General features: G+C 46.8%; 1 protein-coding gene across 10 annotated transcripts in view; it reads left to right on the top strand.

Moving 5' to 3' along the window:
• Positions 1-18,946, top strand: part of LOC121584533 (ARF GTPase-activating protein GIT2) — a 40,786-nt gene extending 21,840 nt beyond the window's left edge. For 3 of the 10 annotated variants that reach the window (XM_041900461.2, XM_041900456.2, XM_041900457.2), the window contains 11 exons: positions 264-361; positions 690-801; positions 2,517-2,656; positions 2,777-2,926; positions 5,672-5,944; positions 9,073-9,159; positions 12,666-12,748; positions 12,977-13,168; positions 15,221-15,352; positions 17,659-17,722; positions 17,924-18,946. In XM_041900461.2, coding sequence (XP_041756395.1) covers positions 264-361; positions 690-801; positions 2,517-2,656; positions 2,777-2,926; positions 5,672-5,944; positions 9,073-9,159; positions 12,666-12,748; positions 12,977-13,168; positions 15,221-15,352; positions 17,659-17,722; positions 17,924-18,136 — 1,544 coding nt within the window. In that variant the 3' untranslated portion in view covers positions 18,137-18,946. The remainder of the gene's footprint in view (positions 1-263; positions 362-689; positions 802-2,516; positions 2,657-2,776; positions 2,927-5,671; positions 5,945-9,072; positions 9,160-12,665; positions 12,749-12,976; positions 13,169-15,220; positions 15,353-17,658; positions 17,723-17,923) is intronic. The other 7 variants (XM_041900459.2, XM_041900460.2, XM_041900463.2 and 4 more) reach the window with 5 other exon arrangements.
• The last annotated feature ends 107 nt before the right edge of the window (positions 18,947-19,053 follow it).

Below are 19,053 nucleotides of genomic sequence, written 5' to 3'. Positions count from 1 at the left end.
ACACTGAGGGACAGACAGACAGTGATGCGAAGTAGTGGAGTAATATCAGTGCATGTTTCTTAGCATTCAGTCCACCATGTCCAATTAAACATCAGGATGGTGTTCATTAGGCACCAAACTGAAGAAAACGGACTGAAACTGGGAGGGACTACCTTGACTTATCCAATAAGAAACACACATTTTTGTTTCCCGATGCAGAACGTTTTCTGTTTGCGTTTACTAATGAACACGGCCCATGTGCAACACTCCTATGTTCTGCACAGTATGGCTGGCAACGCAGAACCACAGCACGCTGGTGACAGAGACCACTGTGGTGCCTTTCCTTCCTGTGAACCCAGAGTACTCATCAACACGAAACCAGGCAAGCCTGCTGCACACAGTATACCACCCTCCCTAGTAAACACTTTGTTGCTTGATATAGCTTTAGTTACATATTTTCCCCCTCTGTTTTTCTCTCCCCCTTTAAATATGACAAATTCTCGGTTCTCAGTTTCAAATTAAGGTTTGTTGCGTACACAGTTTAGCAGACGTTATAGCGGGTGCAGTGAAATGCTAATGTTACTAGCTCTTAACAATGCAGTAAGATGTCAAACAAGTAAACGAATAATAAATAAATAAAATGTAAATCAAGAAATGTTATCAGATGCAGTAGGAGAGGATACAGTATGCATTATTTTATTTTTCTCCAGGGACGGCAAAAGCTTGCGAGATTCAATGCACATGAATTTGCAACTCTTGTCATCGACATATTAAGTGACGCGAAGCGTCGACAGCTGGGGAACTCTACGACGAGTCCCAAAGGTAGAGTACTGGACGATAATGGACCTACAGTGAGGGAAAAAAGTATTTGATCCCCTGCTGATTTTGTAAGTTTGCCCACTGACAAAGACATGATCAGTCTATAATTTTAATGGTAGGTTTATTTGAACACTGAGACACAGAATAACAACAACAAAAATCCAGAAAGACGCATGTAAAAAATGTTATAAATTGATTTGCATTTTAATGAGGGAAATAAGTATTTGACCCCTCTGCAAAACATGACATAGTACTTGGTGGCAAAACCCTTGTTGGCAATCACAGAGGTCAGATGTTTCTTGTAGTTGGCCACCAGGTTTGCACACATCTCAGGAGGGATTTTGTCCCACTCCTCTTTGCAGTTAGGTTTCGAGGCTGACGTTTGGCAACTCGAACCTTCAGCTCCCTCCACAGATTTTCTATGTGGCTAGGCCACTCCAGGACCTTAATGTGCTTCTTCTTGAGCCACTCCTTTGTTGCCTTGGCCGTGTGTTTAGGTCATTGTCATGCTGGAATACCCATCCACGACCCATTTTCAATGCCCTGGCTGAGGGAATGAGGTTCTCACCCAAGATTTGACGGTACATGGCCCCGTCCATCGTCCCTTTGATGCGGTGAAGTTGTCCTGTCCCCTTAGCAGAAAAACACCCCCAAAGCATAATGTTTCCACCTCCATGTTTGACGGTGGGGATGGTGTTCTTGGGGTCATAGGCAGCATTCCTCCTCCTCCAAACACGGCGAGTTGAGTTGATGCCAAAGAGCTCGATTTTGGTCTCATCTGACCACAACACTTTCACCCAGTTCTCCTCTGAATCATTCAGATGTTCATTGGCAAACTTCAGACGGGCCTGTATATGTGCTTTCTTGAGCAGGGGGACCTTGCGGGCGCTACAGGATTTCAGTCCTTCACAGCGTAGTGTGTTACCAATTGTTTTCTTGGTGACTATGTTCCCAGCTGCCTTGAGATCATTGACAAGATCCTCCCGTGTAGTTCTGGGCTGATTCCTCACCGTTCTCATGATCATTGCAACTCCACGAGGTGAGATCTTGCATGGAGCCCCAGGCCGAGGGACCTTGACAGTTCTTTTGTGTTTCTTCCATTTGCGAATAATCGCACCAACTGTTGTTACCTTCTCACCAAGCTGCTTGGCGATGGTCTTGTAGCCCATTCCAGCCTTGTGTAGGTCTACAATCTTGTCCCTGACATCCTTGGAGAGCTCTTTGGTCTTGGCCATGGTGGAGAGTTTGGAATCTGATTGATTGCTTCAGTGGACGGGAGTCTTTTTTATACAGGTAACAAACTGAGATTAGGAGCACTCCCTTTAAGAGTGTGCTCCTAATCTCAGCTCGTTACCTGTATAAAAGACACCTGGGAGCCAGACATTTTTCTGATTGAGAGGGGGTCAAATACTTATTTCCCTCATTTAAAATGCAAATCAATTTATAACATTTTTGACATGTGTTTTTCTGGATTTTTTTGTTGTTATTCTGTCACTCACTGTTCAAATAAACCTACCATTAAAATTATAGACTGATCATTTCTTTGTCAGTGGGCAAACGTACAAAATCAGCAGGGGATCAAATACTTTTTTCCCTCACTGTACTACCGCTCTCTCTCACACACAGGGCTTATGGTCATAATCAAATGTTCTTTATATGAAATGAGAAAAGTGCCCCATTTTTTTTTTTTTTTCTCATTTGCTTCTTTGTGGTTACAGAAAACGTTGAACTTATCCTAAAAAGCGTGAGCATCCTGCACGGCAGTGAGGGTCTGGACAACGACCAGCCGGACTACGACAGCGTGGCCTCTGACGAGGACACAGATCAGGAGCCATCCTCGGGCAAGGACCGAACCAAGGTAACTAACGTGATGGCATTGCACACAAACCAAGTGAAGGATTTCAAGTACAGTACTGTATGTAGTACTGAAAATGAGCACCTGCAGTCTGGCTTTTCAATCGCTGACTTTCCTCTACAGAGTCTGGACTCGGACCTGTCAGACGGGCCTGTCATGGTTCAGGAGTTCCTGGAGGTGAAGCACGCCCTGTCGGCCTCGGAGGCCAAGATCAAGCAGTTGATGAAGGTCAACAGCAACCTGAGCGACGAACTGCGGCTGATGCAGAAAAAGGTACCACCCACTGCAGAGATCCACCAATCAGATCACTAACACTGCCCGGTCCGGCCGCCACTTGGCCAATGAGACGGAGGGCTGGACTCGGGGCGGCACTGTGGTTGGTCAGCCGAGCTCTGGTCCCTCCCCCCACGGTAACCTCCCCTCACACACTGGGGTTCTAATGAGGGTCCTAACCAGTAACCACCAGACTGCTGGGGAGGTTCTCCTGCAAGGCAAGACTGCTCTCCCTCTTGCTCCACCGTTTGGGACAGCATGTTTCAGTCCATGTTCAGACAATGGCTTCTATAGCTTGACATATTCTTCTTCTTTTTTTTCTTTTTACTTGTGTTAAAGAGATGCATTCTTGCTCCACTACATTGTGGAAAAAATATCCCTCCGCCCCTGTATACAGTGATTGATACAGTAAAAGCTGTGTTATTTCATATGGTATGACTAACAGGCATGCTCAAGTAATCAGCATGACATCACTCGCACTGTGAGTTTCCATCCCCTCGTCGTTTCTACAGTGACTAACATAGTAAGCATAGCATCGGTCATTTTAAATAATGGATTTTTAAAACACTTTTTTAAATGTTAGCTCATCAGAATAGTCCACTTGAAGTTGTGAGATAACACGTCTTACTTTTACACGGGTGCAGCATTTGCCTTGTCAAACGAAAAGGTCCCATTGGTCCTCTGCTGTGGTTTTTAAAATATTCTTTACAGCCCAGGAGTACAGTCAACTCCAGAGTTCAGCTCCACAGTGGGTGTTAACAAAATGTTTTTCTATGGTTTTGCTCTAACCTGGAGTCTTCCCTACCTCTATGACCCCGATAATTTATCATACTAAATCCCACAATCCGGAGTTTGTGTTTCAGCTCAACAGCAGCCCCACCACTTGATTTGGAGTAGACTAAACTATAATTTCCCCAAATCAACAGCCGCGGTTCGACCTAAAAAGCATAGATATTGTGACAAACGGCCTTTAAAGGACCGATTTGAGAAACCATAGAAATATGGGGCATGCCTTTACAAGGTAGTGAGCTGTTTTTGTTATTGTTTGAATAGCTGTTTTTGTAGCCACAGCAGCTATACAGGCTCCGGATTGTGGCTTTGAACCCCTTTGCCCTGGGTCGTGAATACTATTGTTCTATGGGACAAACAGTACAAGTCAAACTGGCATTCCTTAGTGGTAGACGTGTACAGTATGTGATTTAGCCATGTGGGCTGGCATTATTTTAACTGATTGGATACTCTTTATTAGCTGTCAGAGAACTTCCCCCTTGCCCTCTATGAATGAAATAGCACACTTTGTTGGATTTCAACCAGACCATAGAGTTGGATAGAGCGCACACTTGCAAAAGCCTGTTTTGGAATGGGCAGCGCCGTTGAGGGCTTACTGTTTTAAACTAGTCAACTGGGTGGGACTTCCTATGGGTTAAAATGGATCACAGAATTCCATCCAGGTCAGTAGGAGGGATCAGCCAATGAATTATACTCCTGAGCAAACATTCCAGCACGGCAGGTGGCAGTAAATCACCAAACTTGGGTTTATGCCCGTTCAGACTATATAAACTCCAGCACAGTAGGTGGCGGTATGCTTCTTTTCATTTTGTTTATGAACCACGAGTAAACTCAGAAGTAGAAGAATAAGAAATGTGCTACTTTAAAATATAGACGGGTTGGTTGTTTAGCAACAATACCCACGCGTGTGCAACTATGGGGCAAAACGGATGGGGTTGGCTTAGACTGTTGACAAAATGTAAACTATATTTAGTCTCCAAATGTTTATTGAAAACATAAATACATTTGCACAATGAGCACTTGTCTCTCAAATACATTGTTACAGTTGTTGGTTAGCTAGCGAATTTTAGCCATATTAGCATAGACATGATATCAGTCAAAACACCTCAAAACAAGACGTGGTATCACCAACAAGATACAAGGTGAAATGATCCACCTACGATTCCCCACAAGGCAGCTTCTTGTCATTGTTGCTAGCTGTCTGACCATTCAGAATCAGCCAGTCGATGGTGCTCCTCGTGCTGTCACAGGAGCAATAATGGAAAAGTGGGGGTGTGCCCTCTTTCCAACTCTATGAACCAGATAATGCAATTGCATTAGATGCAAAACACTGATGGGGGCATATCTCTTCCTCTTTGACTATCAAGATCTAAGAGGGTCTATTTTCTGGATGCCTCTCTGCCACTGCCTGGGCATCCCTGGCGCACAATCTTTGTCCCTGGTGCTCATATATCTTATCTATCAATCATCTCAGACAGAGACTGGAGCGATCTGAACTGTCTGGCTTGCCTGCTGCCCTTTCTGCTTGCTCTTACCTCTTGCTATGATTTTTGAGTGGAGTTTTTCGAATGCCTAGCATGAGTAACACCAGGGGGGACATGATTTAACAAGAAGATTGATTCAATTAACTCTGTTAATAAGCATGTTATAAAGACATAAGTAGTAGCCTATAACATTGGGCTTAGTTTAGCACAGATTGATGCTGACTGTTCCCAACACCTCAAGTGAACCATCTAGAGGTAGAGAAATGGGGGCAAATCCTAACTTCCACTTTAGTCACAATTTCACTTAGTCTCCCATTGACATCAATTTATGACAAGTGAAATTAAACTTAAGTGAAAGTTAGGATTCGCCGTGTGGAGAATAAAGCATGCATTAAAGCTATAAAACTGAAACGCCTTGCTCGCTGATAAGAAAAGCGCCCTTTTAGTGTATTTGCTGACCCGTCTCTTCCAGCTACATTCTCTGCAAAGTGAGAACACGTCTCTCAGGCGGCAGGGCCCAACCACCCATATCTATCAGGTCCCCATCAGCAGCGGGTCAGAGTACACTGACCCTTCTTCCTCCAGCCCCTCGGCCATGAAGCGCCGGCAATCAGCGCAGGCCAGCCGGCCCATGTCCATGTCTATTTATGAGACTGGCTCAGGCCTGAAGCCCTACCTCCCCAAGGGGGAGACCCCCTACCCAGAGGAAGGTATCCCCACCCTGCAACCCTTCCTCCCACCTCATGTAAGTAAAAATCCCCCAGCCAGCCTCCTTTGCCATTTGCTCTCCCATCTCCATCTTCTTGTAGTCTCTTCCACCACAACCTTTTTTCTCATTCTATCTTTTCCTGCAGCCTTTTTTTTTCTCTGTTCCATTTCCTTCCTGCTTTTAATTTATTTTTCTGTTGTTCTTTGGGGTACTGTAGTGTTTGCCGGTAGCTGTTATTTGGCACCTGGAACCTGATTGTGATAATCAGCCAATACAATGCCAAGCACACAGGTCACAGACAGCTAGTCTCAACTCGGTGTCTGCTCTGAATGGCTGCAATCTCATAGGATTATTGTCAGGGCTGTTGGTTTCCACAGTGTTTCCTGGGCCGTGTTCCAAGATCTTTAAAATGCATCTGTCTTCTCCCTTCCTTAAAGGGATAGTTCACTAAAATTACATATTGGTTTTCTTACCCTGTAAGCAGTCTATGGACAAGGTATGACAGCAATCCATGCTTTGGTTTAGTTTCCCTGGCACGGTTTCCAAATGCTAATGTGTTAGCATTTGTGGCACAAATCCCATTCAAGTCAAACCAAGCATGGATTGCTGTCATACCTTGTCCATAGACTGCTTACAGGGTAAGGAAACTGTGTCATTTTGTAATTTGGGTGAACTATCCCTTTTAAGATAATCACTGACCTATAAGTGAGTAGATATGTGAACATTTCCACTCAATTGCTTTTATCAATCTTCCTGTGTAAGATCAGTGATTTCCTCAAGGAAAGACTGAAGGATGGGTGCATTTTAAGGTATTCGAACAGGGCCCTTGGAGTACTCTCTGTTCAAACATTGTCTCAGACAATAGGAAAGATGTCAGAATCCCACTTGTTATTTTAGGTTGAATCTGAAATATTTGAATGTCATTTCAAATAAGCATTAAACATTAACATCCCATTCACATTTTTTCAGAGTTTTTTGTTTTTATGTCTCTATGACAAACTAACACAGCATTTCCCAAACTAGGCTTGCGACCCCATGTGGTGATTTGGAAATGGGGTCGCGAGAGAAACTTGCGCTTGGTTGATAGAACCGGGTTTACATCAGTATCCTCCAGTAGTTGTAATAAACAGAGTGGTTTCTGTTTCTTCCTACAAATGTGGCTCTATCTTTTGAACTGTTTAGGCTACAAAATATTATGACCCGATCACTGAAAGATAAAACTCATGTATGTGTCTTCTGTTTCCCTCTACAATGCCCACAAGCTTTATTAAAACAGAGTGGACAAGACCAGGCACTAGATCAGACTGGGGGGAGAAGAACATCATCAATGATGGTGTTCTTTTCTACACAGAAGATCATAAAAAATCATTGCCTAATGATCTTCTGAACTTCCCAATACCTTTCTGATGCATTTCAGTCACTTCAAACCATACCTCTTTCAGCTTGAGATACTGTCAAAAGTACTGTCAGACTGATTTGTAATAGACTGTCATAGCCCCAATAAAATGTTTAAATAAAGTTTACATTGGCCGTTGGTTACATCACTTTATTTATATGGAAATGATGTCGCGGGCAAAAAAAAGTTTGAACCCCTGAACTAACAACATCATTTATGGTTCTAAATCCTGGTCTATTTTAATTTATTTTTAAACGAAAAGAATTTGGTGTTTTTGAAATTGAACTAATCTGTTAGTTCTGGTATTTCAAGAGGGGCATTCCGGGATTGGTACATCTACACTCACCTGCCAGTTTATTAGGTACACCCATCTAGTACCGGGTCGGACCCCCCTTTGCCTCCAGAACAGCCTGAATTCTTTGAGGCGTTCTACAAGGTATCTGAAACGTTCCAGAGGGATGTTGGTCCATGCTGACCTGATGGCATCATGCAGTTGCTGCAGATTGGACAGTGGTTCATTCATGCTGTGAACAGCCTGTTCCATCTCATCCCAAAGATGCTCTATTGGGTTAAGGACTGACAAGGATCAACGAGGCATTCCGAGATGCTGTTCTGTACACCACTGTTGTACTGCGCTGTTATTTGTCTGTCTGTGGCCCGCCTGTTAACTTGCATGATTCTTGCCATTCTTCTTCGACCTCTCTCATCAAAGAGCTGTTTTCGCCCACAGGACTGCCGCTGACTGGATGTTTTTGTTTGTTGCAGCCCAGGAGGCTGCCCGTTTCTGAAATACTGGAACCTGCGCGCCTGGCACAGACAACCATACCACGCTCAGTCGCTTAGGTCACTCGTTTTTACCATTCTCATGTTCAATCCAACAGTAATAGAATGCCTCAATGCCAGTCTGCCTGCTTTATATAGCAAGCCACGGCCACGTGGAGCCAACCATTTTCATGAACCGGGTGGTGTATTTGTCCTACTCTATCAGAACCCAAAATATAAGTTTGTTTTCCTCCGTTGTTTGTGAACAATGTAATTGTAAACAAACACTGTAGCCCCCTCAAATTCAAATCTGGCCGTCGAAGCCAGTTCCATTCATCCCTTTTAATAAGGGAGTGATTTAGACCTGGGACACCTGGTGGGTGCAATTTTAATGTTTAGGTAGAACAGAAAACCAGCAGTACTCCAGACTTCGTAGGGTAAGATTTGAATAGCACTGCTGTAGCCTATAGCTTCAAAACATGGTTAAAACTATACTTTTGACCTCATGGATGGTCTTTCCTTCCATTATATAGCTCTGTCTAAGAATTTGAGAATGGTTGCATTTATCTAGCGCCATCCCTCAGGTGTTTACCAGAACAAGTGGTGGAGTGACTGCCTTGTTGTTTTTCAAATCCCGGAATTCCCCTTGTCTCTATGAAACAATATTGTACTATGCAGTATCAAAGATAGAATATGTTAATTGTCTAGATGTTTAAAATGTTCTAGGTATGGGATTTGAGGTCCAGTGTTGCCAGATCCAACGAGGCAATGATTGTAATGCAGTTAAAGTCAAATTTCATGCCATACAGTCTTGTTTATCATCACATTTTATGGTTCTCTTCATTTGTTTTATTAAAATATTTGTTTTATTAAAATTGTATTTTAGTGCTCCCAAACACTGTTATTCGCATGAAGTGGTTTGAAGAAGTCTTTGTTTTTGGGAGCACTAACTACTGTTTATTTTTCTTATTTTTCTTTAAAACGTATAATTTGAACCCCTTTCTAGATGGGAAGGGGTGCTTTTGTGACCTCTTCATCCCTCCCCTCCTTCCCATCCACCCTGTCCTGGTCACGGGACGAAAGTGCTCAAAGGGTTAAGTACTTCCTCACTTGGTCCGTGCCTCTCGACACAGCAAATCCACTGGGAGCCCCCGTCCTCCCTCCCTTTGTCCTCTGTATACTGCTCCCTCCCTCCCTCCCTGTCCTGCTGCATGAGCCAAGCCACCTCTCATACATATCTCTACGACCACCACCACCCATATGTCTCCAGGGACGTCACCAGGACCCGGCTTTCAGGGTCCTGGTGACGCTGCGACGCGGCTTCCGCAGAAGTCAGAACATTCATACTTCTTGCGCTTCGCAGAGCTGTTGTGAAGTATCGCTACCTCCACCACCCATACATATCTCTACCTCCACCACCCATACATTCACTACATGACCAAAAGTATGTGGACACCTGCTCGTCGAACATCTCATTCCAAAATCATGGGCATTAATATGGAGTTGGTCCCCCCTTTGCCTCCACTCTTCTGGGAAGGCTTTCCACTAGATGTTGGAACATTGCTGTGGGGACTTGCTTCCATTCAGCCACAAGAGCATTAGTGAGGTCAGGCACTGATGTTGGGCGATTAGGCCTGGCTCGCAGTCGCGGTTCCAATTCATCCCAAAGGTGTTCGATGGGGTGGAGGTCAGGGCTCTGTGCAGGCCAGTCAAGTTCTTCCACACCGATCTCGACAAACCATTTCTGTATGGAACTCGCTTTGTGCACGGGGGCATTGTCATGTTGAAACAGGAAAGGGCCTTCCCCAAACTGTTGCCACAAAGTTGGAAGCACAGAATCGTCTAGAATGTCATTGTATACTGTAACGTTAAGATTTCCCTTCACTGGAACTAAGGGACCTAGCCCGAACCATGAAAAACAGCCCCAGACCATTATTCCTCCTCTACCAAACTTTGGAGTTGGCACTATGCATTAGGCAGGTAGCGTTTTCCTAGCATCCGGCAAACCCAGATTTGTCCGTCGGACTGCCAGATTCATCACTGAACGCGTTTCCACTGCTCCAGAGTCCAATGGCGGCAGGCTTTACACCACTCCAGCCGACGCTTGGCATTACGCATGGTGATCCTAGGCGTGTGTGCGGCTGCTCGGCCATGGAAACCCATTTCATGAAGCTCCCGACAAACAATTATTGTGCTGACTTTGCCTCCAGAGGCAGTTTGGAACTCGGTAGTGAGTGTCGCAACCGAGGACCGACGATTTTTACGCGCTATTCGCTTCAGCACTCGGCGGTCCTGTTCTGTGAGCTTGTGTGGCCTACCACTTCGCGGCTGAGCCGTTGTTGCTCCTAGACGTTTCCACTTCACAATAACAGCACTTACAATTGACCGGGGCAGCTCTAGCAGGGCAGAAATTTGACGAACTGACTTGTTGGAAAGGTGGCATCCTGTGACGGTGCCACGTTGAAAGTCACTGAGTACTTCAGTAAGGCCATTCTACTGCCAATGTTTGTCTATGGAGATTGCATGGCGGTGTGCTCGATTTTATACACCTGTCAGCAACGGGTGTTGCTGAAATATCAGAATCCACTAATTTGAAGGAGTGTCCACATACTTTTGTATATATAGTGTATCTCCACCACCACCACCCATACATATCTCCACCACCACTGTCCTCATCCTCATGCCTATTACAATCAGCTAGAAGGTTTTCACTGAAGCAGCACTATGCGCCAAGATCACACACCCACCTCCGTGAGGACAGTTGAAAAAGTCAGCCTATTGAGAATTTTCACATTTGACATTTTCCCAAATTCCTCATTCCTAATGCAAATTCCTTCCACCTCCCAAGCCAACATTTTGCTATACTTTTAAACTTGACCTCTTTTCTCCATCTCTAACCAGCACACGGCCGTTGCCCAGTAAGCTTCATCCAGCACGCCAGTCCCTCCCTCGCCTCTAGTAACACCTAAACTCACCGGTTATCCAGGAGTCTGTCCCGCACTAAGAGGTGGGACCTGTTCAGAAGCAAACAACCCATAGCCCCTACCCCCTAGACACTTGTGGAGATCTTGTGAAGGTTTAAGCAATAGGTTAGATGGAATTGTTAACATATCAGTGGGCAAGGGGGAGCTCTCAGATCTCCACAAGTGCGTAGGGGCTAGGGGTTGTTTCTGGACAGGGCCTTTGACTGACCTATGTGCAGAACTGCAAACCCAGTGGTAAAGAAATTGACAAAACACTTGTATAAGCTAATCCCACTTTCAGCAGTTTGCTGTATTGTGTTTGTGTGGGGCGTGGCATCTTGCCCTGCAGACAGGAAGAGGATGTTTTTTGAGCGGGTCTATTGGGCTAGGCTGGAAAGGGTATGTAACTACGGTATGTGGCCTGTGTCCCCCTTTGGGTGTTTGTCTCTGATCTTTTCTTTGAAACGCACCTCTTCTACATAGTTTGTCTTCTCTGCTGGAAGAGCGAGGGATGTGCATGGACACGACAGTGCAGGGACAGTGCTGTGCGCCCAAGCTTCCCATCTGATACTAGAGCAACGCTATTATCCTCCAGTCTTGTGACGCAGCACACAATGCTTACAGGCTGGATGGAGCACGTAGTATGGCGTATTGACCACAGCTGACTTTAAATGGTCAAATACACATTTGTTAACCAGTATCTCCATCAGCATTGCCTTAGTCGATGACGCAGTGCTTTCCCCCCCTAGACTTGTGCAGTGTAAGCTTTTGACCGAATTAATCAGAACCTTGATTCCATGATGTCATGAAAGTTATTATGACTCTTAATGAAAGTCTTGGATCAGAGCTCTGGAAAAGAATGGATCATGGTTCTGATGTAATTCATTGGAGGATGTTTTCTCTGTGTCTGATAGCTATCCAGTAATTTCTCTCTCCTCAAACATCCCTGACTTCATCTGTCTTGGCATGTGCATTTAAAAAGGCGGCAGTGTTTGAAGCTTTTCCTGGACTGCATTTGGCCCTTCATTCTCCGCCATGGTTTAGTCTCCATCTTTTACACGCAGGAGTTCAAAGGTTTTCATAGACCTTGAACAAGCCTAACATCCCAACTTGGCATGGTACCAATCAATCAATCAACCATTCCATTTGTCCAGTGTGGTTTCTATTACAGTAGCATATCGACATTGAATTTGCAAATGTTACCAATTGGTGCAGTTGTTTCGTATTGAGGGCAAAAAAACTAAAACACTTTGAACCCCGGATAACCTCTTTTTACTAACCCTGGCAATTAAATTCAAAAGGCTTCACTATGATTCTCTGTTTTGCTTCCAGGCTTTCGTTATTGACTTGTTTCATGCATTGTCGTCTCTCTGTTTCTTTCCCATGGTTTTAGTTCATTCAATTTGTCACTGCCATACATACTATACTGTAAGTTGTTAGTGAAACTGTTTAAGAACATTTCTGTCAAAGTTCCTATTTACGTTTAGCCCTAGGTATGATGTAATGGTTTGTGCTATACCGCTAGAAACTATTTTGTATGTTGTGATGCATTGCATTGGCATTTCCTGCTTGCATTTTCATTGGCATATGTCACAGTGACAATAAGTTTTACTCTGCTTTCTCTCCCTCATGTTAGGCCTCCAAGATGGAGAAACAGAGCAGCATGTCAGACGGTGACTATGACAACACAACCAATGACTCTGAGTTGGAGGACTCAGGGTAGGAACACACACACACACACACACACACACACTTGTGTGTGCACGGACAGCCAATTCACTGATACAAGCCACACAAAGCAAAGTCACACTGTCAGATTGGAAATTCTCACTTCAAAGTTACCACTGCTTCCAGTGTTAGTGTCCAGTGTTACACATCAGGTGGTGGAAGTTAGGTCTGGATGTAGGGGTGCAGAGATTGTAGTAACGTCCTTAATTCCCCTGGCAGTGTGGGCAGGAGGGGGAGGCTGAGGAGCAGTGGCTGGCTCGGGGAGGGCAGCGCCATCCCTGAGTTGGACCATCTGGAAGCCGAGCCGGACCCTGCGCTCCCCAGCACCGAGGATGTCATTCGCAAGACAGAGCAGATCACCAAGAACATCCAGGAGCTGCTCCGCGCCGCGCAGGAGAACAAGCACGACAGGTGAGGAAGAAGTGGCAGGCCATGAGCTCGACATCGAAAAAAACAAAATTAAATACAACTCCTATGTTGTAACTATCTCTATGGAGATACAACTGAAACGTTCCAGATAGTCATCCCCCTTTTGTTTAACAGAATTCATTATCACAGCTTCACCTTTTCCCTTTTGTATATTCATCATAGTACCTCCACTTCCTAGATTCTTCTTGAGTTCCCCCGCTGTCACTGATTTGTTTACTGGAGCTCTGCATTTTGTGTTCTTCTCAGTTCAGTGCTCTTATTTTATTATTCCCTCTATGATTTCACCTCTTCGTCTTTTTCTGTGTTCTCCCCGTGTCCTCTCCCCTCCTCCCCGTGTCCTCTCCTCCCCGTCTCCCCGTGTCCTCTCCTCCCCGTCTCCCCGTGTCCTCTCCTCCCCGTCTCCCCGTGTCCTCTCCTCCCCGTCTCCCCGTGTCCTCTCCTCCCCGTCTCCCCGTGTCCTCTCCTCCCCGTCTCCCCTCCTCCCCGTGTCCACTCCTCCCCGTCTCCCCTCCTCCCTGTGTCCTCGTCTCCCCGTGTCCACTCCTCCCCGTCTCCCCTCCTCCCCGTCTCCTCTCCTCCCCGTGTCCTCTCCTCCCCGTCTCCCCTCCTCCCCGTCTCCCCTCCTCCCCGTCTCCTCTCCTCCCCGTGTCCACTCCTCCCCGTCTCCCCGTGTCCACTCCTCCCCGTCTCCCCTCCTCCCCGTCTCCTCTCCTCCCCGTGTCCACTCCTCCCCGTCTCCCCGTGTCCACTCCTCCCCGTCTCCTCTCCCTGTCCACTCCTCCCCTCTCCCGTGTCCACTCCTCCCCTCCCCATGTCCTCTCCTCCCCGTCTCCCCTCCTCCCCGTCTCCCCCTCCTCCCCGTGTCCCTCCTCCCCGTCTCCCCTCCTCCCTGTGTCCTCGTCTCCCGTGTCCACTCCTCCCCGTCTCCCCGTGTCCACTCCTCCCCGTCTCCCCTCCTCCCTCTCCTCTCCTCCCCGTGTCCACTCCTCCCCGTCTCCCGTGTCCCTCCTCCCGTCTCCCCTCCTCCCCGTCTCCTCTCCTCCCCGTGTCCACTCCTCCCCGTCTCCCCTCCTCCCCGTGTCCACTCCTCCCGTTCCCCATGTCCTCTCCTCCCCGTCTCCCCTCCTCCCCGTCTCCCCTCCTCCCCGTGTCCACTCCTCCCCGTCTCCCCTCCTCCCTGTGTCCTCGTCTCCCCGTGTCCACTCCTCCCCGTCTCCCCGTGTCCACTCCTCCCCATCTCCCCTCCTCCCCGTCTCCCCTCCTCCCCGTCTCCCCTCCTCCCCGTTCCCCATGTCCTCTCCTCTCCTCCCCGTCTCCCCTCCTCCCCGTGTCCTCTCCTCCCCGTGTCCTCTCCTCCCCGTCTCCCCGTGTCCTCCTCCTCCCGTGTCCCCTCCTCCCCGTCTCCCCTCCTCCCCGTCTCCTCTCCTCCCCGTGTCCCCTCCTCCCCGTTCCCCATGTCCTCTCCTCCCCGTCTCCCCTCCTCCCTGTGTCCTCTCCTCCCCGTGTCCCTCCTCCCCTCCCTGTCCTCCTCCCCGTGTCCCTCCTCCCCGTCTCCCCTCCTCCCCGTCTCCTCTCCTCCCGTGTCCCCTCCTCCCCGTTCCCCATGTCCTCTCCTCCCCGTCTCCCCTCCTCCCTGTGTCCTCTCCTCCCCGTGTCCACTCCTCCCCGTCTCCCCGTGTCCACTCCTCCCCGTCTCCCCGTGTCCACTCCTCCCCGTCTCCCCGTGTCCACTCCTCCCCGTCTCCCCGTGTCCACTCCTCCCCGTCTCCCCGTGTCCACTCCTCCCGTCTCCCGTGTCCACTCCTCCCCGTCTCCCGTGTCCACTCCTCCCCGTCTCCCCGTGTCCACTCCTCCCCGTCTCCTCTCCTCCCCATGTCCCCTCCTCCCCGTCTCCCCTCCTCCCCGTTCCCCCTGTCCTCTCCTCCCCGTCTCCCCTCCTCCCTGTCTCCCCTCCTCCCTGTGTCCTCTCCGGCGTGTCATTCTTTCGGGGGTGTTGTGGTCCTGTGGTCTCTCACCCTCTATTCCTGTAAGCAGACCTTGTGAGCGTGAGAGTGTGCGCCGGCTCAGGCACAGTCTAGGCTGTTTCAGCAGCCTGGTTCCCTGGGCCGAGAAGGCCCCCTCTCCCCTGCAGCCCCTCAACCTGCGCTCCCCCGATCCTGCCGCCTGGTACTTCACTGGCCTCTGTCCCTGCCTCAAAGGCACAGTGTCTCATTTCTCTCTCACACACCTTCTCTCTCTCTCACACACCTTCTCTGTCTTGCCTGCCCCTCTGTTGCCCAATTCTGATGACAGATTCCCTCTTTTTGCTATGTGTGGCCTGCTAGGCGTTAACGTGAAAGGCTGATCCTAAAGAACTCTCACTCACCTACTCTCTTAATTTATTTCATTGCAAACGCCACTACCTCAAAACTAAACTTTTGATATTCAAGGTACCCACGGTTTGTTTAGTTGGTATTCCGTGTGGTTAGAGTAGAGCTGCAGATAGTTGAATCTTTAGTAGTCCATCCAAAGTAGATGATAACAAGCGGGCTAATCAACTTGTGTGTTTATGTTAGGGAATGGTGCCCTGTAGTGTAATATCAAAATGACTCATTATTATTATTTTTAATTTTCTTGTTTTGTCATAGCTGATAGTTCATCACACATGATCAGCTCTGATCCTCACTCCTGTCTACAGTCGTGGTCAAATGTTTTGAGAATGACACAAATACTAATTTTCACAAAGTCTGCTGCCTCAGTTTTGATGATGGCAATTTGCATATACTCCAGAATGTCATGAAGAGTGATCAGATGAATTGCAATTAATTGCAAAGTCCCTCTTGCCATGAAAATGAACTTAATCCCCCAAAAACATTTTGACTGCATTTCAGCCTTGCCACAAAAGGACTAGCTGCCATCATGTCAGTGATTCTCTCGTTAACACAGGTGAGAGTGTTGACGAAGACAAGGCTGGAGATCACTCTGTCATGCTGATTGAGTTAGAATAACAGACTGGAAGCTTTAAAAGGAGGGTGGTGCTTGAAATCATTGTTCTTCCTCTGTTAACCATGGTTACCTGCAAGGAGACACGTGCCGTCATCATTGCTTTGCACAAAAAGGGCTTCACAGGCAAGGATATTGCTGCTAGTAAGATTGCACCTAAATCAACCATTTATCGGATCATCAAGAACTTCAAGGAGAGCAGAGCTTGCTCAGGAATGGCAGCAGGCAGGTGTGAGTGCATCTGCACACACAGTGAGGCGAATACTTTTGGGAGGATGGCCTGGTGTCAAGAAGGGCAGCAAAGAAGCCACTTCTCTCCAGGAAAAACATCAGGGACAGACTGATATTCTGCAAAAGGTACAGGGATTGGACTGCTGAGGACTGGGGTAAAGTCATTTTCTCTGATGAATCCCCTTTCTGATTGTTTGGGGCATCCGGAAAACATGCCAACAGTAAAGCATCCTGAGACCACTCATGTGGGGTTGCTTCTCAGCCAAGGGAGTGGGCTCACTCACAATTTTGCCTAGGAACACAGCCATGAATAAAGAATGGTACCAACACATCCTCCGAGAGCAACTTCTCCCAACCATCCAAGAACAGCTTGGTGATGACCAGTGCCTTTTCCAGCATGATGGAGCACCTTGCCATAAGGCAAAAGTGATAACTAAGTGGATCGGGGAACAAAACATCGAAATGTTGGATCCATGGCCAGGAAACTCCCCAGACCTTAATCCCATTGAGAACTTGTGGTCGATCCTCAAGAGGCGGGTGGACAAACAAAAACCCACAAATTCTGACAAACTCCAAGCATTAATTATGCAAGAATGGGCTGCCATCAGTCAGGATGCGGCCCAGAAGTTAATTGACAGCATGCCAGGGCGGATTGCAGAGGTCTTGAAAAAGGGTCAACACTGCAAATATTGACTCTTTGCATAAACGTAATGTAATTGTCAATAAAAGCCTTAGACACTTATGGAATGCTTGTAATTATACTTCAGTATACCATAGTAACATCTGACAAAAATATCTCATAACACTGAAGCAGCGAACTTTGTGAAGACCAATAATTCTCAAAACTTTTGACCACGACTGTATATTACCCATGATTTAAAGTCTGGGTACCAATCTGTTTCTGCTCTCTTGCCAACTCCTCAGTGCAGAAACAGATTGGCACCCAGGCTATGTAAATTATGGCAGCTGCAGTTTGACCGTGCCAGAATGCAATATTTGGAATAGCATAATAGATTAGCCAAGCACTAAAAACGGACGGCAGTTAGTTTTTCAGCATGTAGCTGGGAGTGTTGAATTGTGTTTTGCCTCCCCTCCTCACCTAGACTAAAAACTCAGTTCTGTCTTGTTTTGAATAGTGTTGTTTTGGGATTGCAAAACATTTAAATGTATGTTTTTTTTTTTTTTTTTTTCATGAAATAATGATGACATGAAAAGTCTGTCTTATTAACCTATCTCCTCCTGGTGCTTTCCTCTTAAAGCTTTATACCCTGCTCCGAAAGAATACATGTGGCTGTGACGGAAATGGCCGCCCTCTTTCCCAAGGTAAGCTCACAGAACACTCCATGGTACCACCATCACACACATGCAAAGGGCTTTTAACCCTTTTTTCCCCCTTTTATTTTGTTTATCACTTTGAATTGCATCCTCTGTAAGAAATGTGGTATAGAAATAAAGTTTGATTGAACCCAGGTCAGATGTGTTGAACCCCTTCTTGGTTACCTGTAACCTCATCTCACCTTTCAGAGACCACGTTCAGAGACAGTGCGAGGCCCCCTGCGCCTGTTGACGTCCAGCGCCTTCCGTCTCCAGGGCGAGTGTCGGAAGGCAGCGCCCCCCGAGGGAGGTCCAGGGCCCGACATGCAGCTGGTCACCCAGCAGGTTATCCAGTGTGCCTATGACATCGCCAAGGCCGCCAAGCAGCTTGTCACCATTACCACCAAGGAGAACAGCAACTGACCATCATAACCACCGCCACCCGTCGCAGGCCTTTTAGATATCTGAAGGCCCGAAACGTCTCCACGTATTGTTCGTCCTTTAACTTTGTTGTAAAAGTAGTTTTTTTCTGTTTTTTTAAATCAGTGTTGGTGATATTTGCATGTCAATTTTTATTTAAAGACAAATGTACAAAATTATAAAGAGTGTTAAAAGTTAAAGAAAACATTTGGACAAAATGACTGAACTTCAGCTATGGGAAAGTGGCCGGAGCTCTACTAACTGGAAGGGAGAGGCTGTACTAGTGGATTTGTTTCTATGGACTTGGTTTGTCGTGATCTACTACAGGAATCCACAGTACAGCCCAAAACTGACAAGATGATTGTGGAGTTCCAGGGAGATCCTTCGTCGCTAATGTGCAGTTTCTAAACCGCACTTCTTGATAGTTTTTTTGTGGTTCTAGATACTTCTAGATATGTCTCCGTCGCCCACAAAGAAGACATGTTGTTTTACTCCCAACTATCGCCTATACCCTCGTTCTTACAAAGGCTTGTCATCCACTTTGATGCTCCTTATCTGAACCAGGAGTCTCAAACTGGCTGCCCCCGGTCCAGCTGCGGCCTGGAAGTGAATTTAAGTAGCCCATTATAGTATTTCACGTGGTTGAGGATGTTGTGAAAACTATGAATAAGCCATAATGCTGTTATCAGTGCATAACATGCTCTTTACACACATTGGAGCTACGTAATATCATTATGTATTCCCACGCATAATAGAGAGACACGTGATCGTATACAAATGTAAGCAAGGTTTGAAATGATTATGCTTTAGTCAAACATATCTGTTTGGGCTTCTTGCGGTCAATTTGCAGTCTACAAATTATTAGTAATTATGTTCCGGCCCCTGACCATCCGCTCACAAAAATATTGTCCCGCAACTGA

This window comes from Coregonus clupeaformis, chromosome 16 (assembly GCF_020615455.1).
Source record: "Coregonus clupeaformis isolate EN_2021a chromosome 16, ASM2061545v1, whole genome shotgun sequence".
NCBI classification, from domain to species: Eukaryota; Metazoa; Chordata; class Actinopteri; order Salmoniformes; family Salmonidae; genus Coregonus; species Coregonus clupeaformis.
Note: the sequence above shows the minus strand (reverse complement) of the source record. Positions and strands in the feature narration are given on the sequence as shown.